The sequence below is a fragment of the Microtus ochrogaster genome, chromosome 21 (assembly GCF_000317375.1).
Source record: "Microtus ochrogaster isolate Prairie Vole_2 chromosome 21, MicOch1.0, whole genome shotgun sequence".
NCBI lineage: Eukaryota > Metazoa > Chordata > Mammalia > Rodentia > Cricetidae > Microtus > Microtus ochrogaster.
This window is the reverse complement of record NC_022022.1, coordinates 47,514,821-47,521,973: the sequence shown is the minus strand read 5'-3', so window position 1 is coordinate 47,521,973 and position 7,153 is coordinate 47,514,821. Positions and strand designations below refer to the sequence as shown.

At 38.9% G+C, this 7,153-nt stretch overlaps 1 protein-coding gene across 4 annotated transcripts in view; it reads right to left on the bottom strand.

Moving 5' to 3' along the window:
- Positions 1-328: 328 nt before the first annotated feature.
- Positions 329-7,153, bottom strand: part of Dnajb4 (DnaJ heat shock protein family (Hsp40) member B4) — a 27,746-nt gene continuing 20,921 nt past the window's right edge. For all 4 annotated transcript variants that reach the window (XM_026784029.1, XM_013350102.2, XM_005357487.3 and 1 more), the window contains 2 exons: positions 3,080-3,648; positions 329-1,595 (listed from right to left, as the gene is read on the bottom strand). In XM_026784029.1, the coding sequence (XP_026639830.1) occupies positions 1,362-1,595; positions 3,080-3,648 (803 nt within the window). In that variant the 3' untranslated portion in view covers positions 329-1,361. The remainder of the gene's footprint in view (positions 1,596-3,079; positions 3,649-7,153) is intronic.

Here is a 7,153-nt window from a genome sequence, read left to right as displayed (position 1 = left end):
AGGATTTCTCTGTGGTTTTGGAGCCTGTCCTGGAACTAGCTCTGTAGACCAGGCTGGTCTCGAACTCACAGAGATCCGCCTGCCTCTGCCTCCCTTATGAGAATTGTTTCAATAAAACCTCAAGCTATATGCTTATTATAACTTACAAAGAATTTCTAAATCAATTTACATTCTACTAATTTTATAGGGCCCAACATTCATACATATATATATTTATAAATGAATATTCATAAACATATATGTATGAATATGCATCATTCTGAACGTTGTTTTACAAAAAAACTATCTCATAACATTACTTTTGATAGACATAAAACAGAAGGCAGAATAAGTTTTAAGTGTAAATATATTTAAAAAATTAAAACACCTAAGAAACACAATCTATATACATGAAAAAGTAAGATATTTATATGCATAACGACTAGGAGCAACATGACCCATGAGCAGCAGTAGTGTCTAGTCTGTCCATATTTGGTTTAACACATAGTGGTAGCTCACTGTTCTTAGGGAAATTATGTAAGGTACATATAGCATATTATGAGGATAGAAGACTATAAATGGAAAATTAATGATAGGTAGCAGTATTTTCTCTAAAAACAAATGTTATTAAACAAATTATCATAAACTAATAAACAAAATGAGCTTATTGTATTCAGTTCAAGATATATAGTCAAAGTTGCATAAAAGTACAGGTGGCCATTTAACAATGGTCAGTTGCTAAAATATCAGTAACTCGGGTTATTGGGATTTCCACAGGAGATAAACTGTTTTATCTTCTTTTCTTTCATGAAGAGGGCGGCTCTAAGAGCACTGCAACCATACTCTTAAGAAATGCGACAGCACACGCGCGCGCGCCGTCACCGTGGAGAACCGCACGCGTCAGTACTTTCGTCTACTGGTACCAGCCCGAAGGAGCATTTCTGAAGGTGGCCTGGGTCACACTTCCACGTGACCTTGTCTTTTATTCTCCCCCACATATTACATGTACAGGTAAGAATTTTAATTTCTACTAAGGAAATCTATCACATTGATCATTTAAAGACACACACAGTAAAGTACTCGGGCGATCTAGGACTTTACTAGAGGTATATCTACTGACCACAAAACCAACTTTTACTTATAAATGAAATACTAAAAGTTTCTGATTTGGGAGAAATGAAATACAATACAGTGAGTGATTTTTTTTCTTCAGCTCTGCTGTAAAAATCCACTTTGCCTATTTGACCCGTCTCTATCCATGCACTTTAATGAACCCTCAGAGGCGTTTACACAGCTCTACAGAGAATGCACATCAGTCCGCTGCCATTCATTTTATATTTTCAGTGTCTTATCAAAATATGGGTAGCAAGGTTCTTCTCATTCTATGAGGCAGGGAGATGCTTCCTAAGGATCTCTTTGGATGATGACGATATGACATCTGGGAAGGACACATCAAACTCTATTAACAGGTCACCACGCTGGTTGGGGTTTTTTGGAAACGGCAGCCCATATCCAATAATTCTTCTCCTCATCCCAGGTTTCACAATATCACTGATTGACATAGGTATGTTTCTTCCATCCATTGTTGGCACATTAATTGAGCAACCACACAGTGCCTAAAGTGGACCAAATAAAATGAAGTTAATAAACTTCCAAACTGGACAATACAAGATCTTACTGGGTGGTAAAGGATAATACCATGAAGGTGATATTTTAATTTCCAAAAGGATTACAACAGTTATAAAATCTTTTCCCTGTTCTAGAAAATCCATTCAAGGGAAGCATAACCAGATGATACCAGAGACAGAATAGAAAGGAGAAGAAAAGAAAGGAGAAGCAACAGATGTCTTTCACAGTGCCTTAGGAAGCAGTTTGAAGCCGGCAATATTCAAGGTGCAGAAGTTTGAATGGAAGAAAAGGGAGAACTTAGAACTGAGCAGAAGCAAGGCCTGCTTCTCTAGAAGGCCTTGAGTGTCTATTAGATGCTTTACAGCTCCTGTTGAGCCACTGAGGGACCACGAGCCAGGACTTCACCACCAGAAATGCACAAGGAACTCAGAAACATATGAATGAGTTAGTGACGTCAACGGAGTAGAGCATGAACAGAAAGGTATGGTAGAGGTCTCGTGACAGAAAGGACACACGGATCATCCCTTATCGACTGGGACTCGCAAGGACCTAAACTAAACAAGGTCTGCACTGCATCAGGCTGAGCAAGCACAGAGTGTAGCTCTGAGTCACAGAGAAACTATACAAAGGAAAGACAGCACACTCAGGGAAAGGAAAACATATTTGGGGATGGAAGTCATATTTCTGCCTTTTAAGATAGTTTGAAACACATGGTAAGGATAAAGAATTTAAACAGGGACATGACCCCATTTCATGGGGTACAGCTGACTCTGAGAAGCAGTGCACATAAGGACTCCAGGGCTGCAGTAAAGTGGTGGCATTATACATCATGTTATATATTTATTATACTTTAATACTTGTTATATAAATCTTACTCCAAACTAATCATTTCAGAACTGTATAAACCAGTGGTTCTCAACCTGTGGATCGCAGGCCCTTTATGAGGCTGGTCAGAAGGCCCTTTCACAGGGGTCTCTGAAGACCACTGCAAAACACAGGTATTTAATTTATGATTCATAACAGTGCCAAAATTATTCTTATAAAGAATCAAGAAAAAGAACTTTATGGTTGGGAGTCACCACAACATGAAGAACTGTATTAAAGGACCGCAGCAATCTATTAGGAAGGTTGAGAACCACTGGTCTAAATGGATTAAAGAGATGGGGTTTCCAAATGCAGATCTCACAGACCACAACCTAAAACCAGACTAGAGCTAACCCAACCCCAGGCCATGGAGTAGTTAATTAAGCTTGCACTAAAACTGACATTTAAATAGTTAATGTCAGCAGTTAAATTTAGAAACTGTGATGTCATCCCTAAGATGGTAGTGGTAGCACTTCCTAGAGAACTGTTAGAGGAGGGGAACAGAGGAAGGAAACGAGGAGGGAAATTGCAGAGCACTGAGGGAAGCCAGCTCCTGTAGGAGAGTTTCCTACAAGCTATCAGCAGAATCCCAGTCTTACTAACTTACCTCCCGTAAACTGATTTTAGCGGTGTAAACTATATTTGATCCATCTCTTTTAAACTTGGGATGTTCTTTATCTTTAATAATAAAAACAATGTCTGCTGGGATACTGTTTGGTGTTTCGTCACCTTCCCTCGGAAAAGTAATTTTGGTGCCTTCTTTCCACCCTTTTTTAATCTCGATGGTGAGAATTTTGTCCTCAGATCTGTAACTCCTTCCATCAGGGTTTAATCTTTTTCGAGAGATCTTCATCCGTTTGGTGCAGCCACTATATATTTCTTCAAGAGATACTCTAAGTTCATGAATAACAGGAGGGTCTTGCTTGAGACGGGAGGGTCCCACAGAATTCCTGTCTCTTGGATATCCATTCATGCTGAATCCAAAGGCACTAAAGGGGTCTCCGTCTATCTCCATCTCTTCAGAATCTCGACCTCCACCCATCCGTCTTCCAAAGAAAATTTCAAAGGGGTTGGAGCCTCCAAAAAAGGCTGCAAATGTGGCATGAGGATCCCCATGAAAGGTGTACCTGAAGGTACCTCCTTGTCCATCAGTGCCTCCTGCGCCTCCTTTCAACCCTGGTGAAGAGATAAGTGTGATTAGGAAAAGGGTGGAACGCCAGACAGGTGACCATTACGGCCAGAAACATCATTATAATTAAATGGAATAGTTACACAGCTTCTGAGGAGCCACCCTAAGTTAGAGGTTTAGCTTTCAAATCAGTCCTCCAAATTTTTAGCTTTAACAATTTCTTCTTGAATCCTTGTTTCATAATAAATATGAAAAATAAAAGGAAACCAAGAATCCCTTACCTCAAAAGCTACTGTTCCAAAATACTGAAGTATTACAAATTTAAAAGATTTAAAGATGTGTATTAAGAGGAATTTAATAATCAACAAATAACCTAAATCCTTAAATGCCACTATAACTAATTGATGTAATCAATGATAAGTAATATAATATTCATACTAAGTAGCTCTATTTCATTTCTTTTGCTGATTTTTAAGATTTTATTATTATTTTTAACTATGTGTAGGCATGTGTGTCTGCATGTGGGTATGCACACATGAGTGTAGGTGCCCATGAAGGCCAGAGGCATCAGATCCCTTGCAGTTAGAATTAGAGAGGGTTGTGAGCCTCCTGACATGGGTGCTGGAAATAAGCTTGACTCTTAAGTGCTCACCAATCTCTCCAGCCTCCAGCCAGATCTTTTACTGTTTAAGAACTAAATAGAACTAATTCTTGGGAGCAAGGGAAAAAAAAAACTCTAATAAAGAGGACAGTATGGAAAATGTTTTTGTGTACACTAGATTATTATCATCTAAGATAACAAGACTCCTTAGGTCTACCTTATTGTATCCTGACTCAAAGCATTTAAACCCAGGACTGAAATCAAGAGCCTCAGGTCTTTCTAGCATGTAACCTGGGCTAGTTATTTCTGTTTGACAGCAGTACTGTGACCTTTTGCCCAACAAAGTAACATGTAGCTGACAAAGATTACATAGCATTTCTACCACATCCCAAAAGAAGATTCAACTAAAACCCACAAAACAACATAGTGATGTTTTAGGAGGCCAATCTTGGCAAAGATTTCTATCATTGGAAGTGAAGTTTCTGGAGAAGCCTTAGAAGAATTCCTAACCAAAATGTAAGGAGGGAAAGGAAGATTACAAAACTATGAAAAACTAGTTTAAACTGGGAGATTCTTACATCCCAAATTGATTTAAGGGCAGGGAAAATATGTTGCTAATTTTTGCATTGCTCATACACATGGGGTTGAAAATGACAGGCACTCTAGTCTACTGAATGAAGAAAATCAACCAATTCTTAAAGTCCTCCTAAGTTGAAACTAAAGAAGGTGTTCTGAGGATCAGCCTGAAGACAAAGCAAAAGAAAATAACACATGCAACATGAGATGTAATCATTGTAAGTTCCAAAAAGACTTAATTTTCATATCTTACTGTATTGTTAAAGGGCACACGCACACAGACAGGCAGGCAGGCAGGCAGGCAGACAGACAGACAGACAGACACACACACACACACAGAGTTAGGGGGAAGAGAAGGAATATGAGTGATAAATCCAAATAGTAGTTGGGGTTTTCTTTGTAGAAGTGGACTGACAAGTCTGGGGTGGGCGTGGTTAAAGTGCAGCTCATTCAGTCTTCCTCTTATAATTTTTGTTAGTAAAATTGCAACTCCAAATGTGAAAACGTTAATGACAGACTTCCTTAGATGACAAGAGTAAGTGTAGAACTCAAAGTCAGGACAAGGCAACTAAATGAGGACCTAAGTTACCTCAATCCCTGTGTCCCTCCTCCCAGAGATCTCACAAAGTAACAGTTAACAGTTGGGTGAATGAGTTTGTCTACCCTTAGCTCTCTAAAAGGCAAAATCTAAATGCTTAGGGCACATAACAGAAAAAAAAAAAAAAGAATAACGTTTTCAGTATTACATCATAGGTTTGGCTTTTCTCTAAAACCTCTTCCCTTGCTCCCAAAAATGGTAATTCAGTCAGTATTATAGTCTGTGAGAAAATTTACACACAGCTGAAGTGACTTACTCATCACGGCTGACAAAATTCAGCCTTGGGATTTTTCTGGACATAGAATGGTCAACTATGTAGGTCAGATAAAGAATGAAGCTACTTTAATAATGAGAAAATCCTACCAAAATGCCGCCGTAATATGGCATGAAGTTCTTGCTGTCTTCTGCACTGCCAAAAACTTGATTCCAACAAGCACATCGTTGGCTAGATAGTTAACCTTAATCCTGTACACTGCAACTCCAATAAAAACAGTCAGCATCCAGCTGGATTCCCTCTGCACTGAAATGCTTTCTAGTTTCTCGTTTTATGAAACGACCATCTAGTCAGGGAATGGACTCTAATCCCACTTCTGCCTGAGCCTGAGATCCAGTAGCCAATTTAATATGCAAAACAAATACATTTTGGGGACACTACTCATAGCAATGACTTCTATTACTTATCTGACAAAAAATTAAGAAAAGAAGAAATACTAAAGAATTGAATTTGCAAAGGAGAAATGATGGGGTTTACTAATCTTTACTTCAAAGAGACAGAATGTATAAAACTTTTTGATTTGTAGCAAGACTTCAGAGTTATAGAACAAGAGCCTTTCAACAGTTCAGCTCACAAGAACCGAGTAACTTACATATCTCCAGAACACTGAAAACAAAGAGGTGCAGCCGACTAACTGAATTAAAGAGAACAGTAGACTAGATAAAGGCTAATATACAAAAGACTTAAGTTGGAAGACATAAAAGAACTTCCAGCAGCCAAAGAAAATTACTGAGTAAGCAGTAATCAACAGGCAAGGAGGAGGAAAGGGAGTCAGAACACCAGAGCCCTCCAAGGTGTGTTTTGAGGGGAAATTTTACTTCTTTATTTTTTTACATCTTAAAATTGCATTTATTGTGGTCAGCCGGTTGGTCTGTGGACACATGTGTGCCATGGGATGCATGCAGAGGTCAGAGGACAACTTTCAGGAGTCTGTCCCCTCAATCCACCATAGGTCCCAGGGATTGAACCCAGGCCAACAAGCGCCTTTACCCAGTGAGTCATCTCTGGCCCAATTGAGAAAAAGAGTTTAAGTGTTTAACACAAACTTCTGTTTATGTCTGCTTAGCCAAACCTAACACTTTAGGGCAGAGAATATGTCAGAATCCATTCTTAAATTTCTGTAGTTCCATGACTGTTTTCAAATGTTTCAGGTGTGGAGAGACCTGATCTATTATTTAATATGCAGACTACATGACAAAGCTAACTAGTATGCAGTTCAAGTGTAAAGAAATTACACAGTTTTACCACTGCCGCCATTCTGAAGCGTTCTCTGCTTCTTACAGCTGACACCTACCTCTCCCTCCAGCCCCAAGCAATCTAGCCCAGCTATCTCTATAGAGCTGTCTTCTCGAGACATCTCCCCTAAACTGAGTTATATAATATATATAGTCTCTTATATCTGGGTTCTTTCACCCAGCATATTTTTCAAGGTCCATCCAGCTGTGATATATTTCATTAAGTGGGTACTTTTAATTGTTAAGAACACCCCATTTGGATATATAT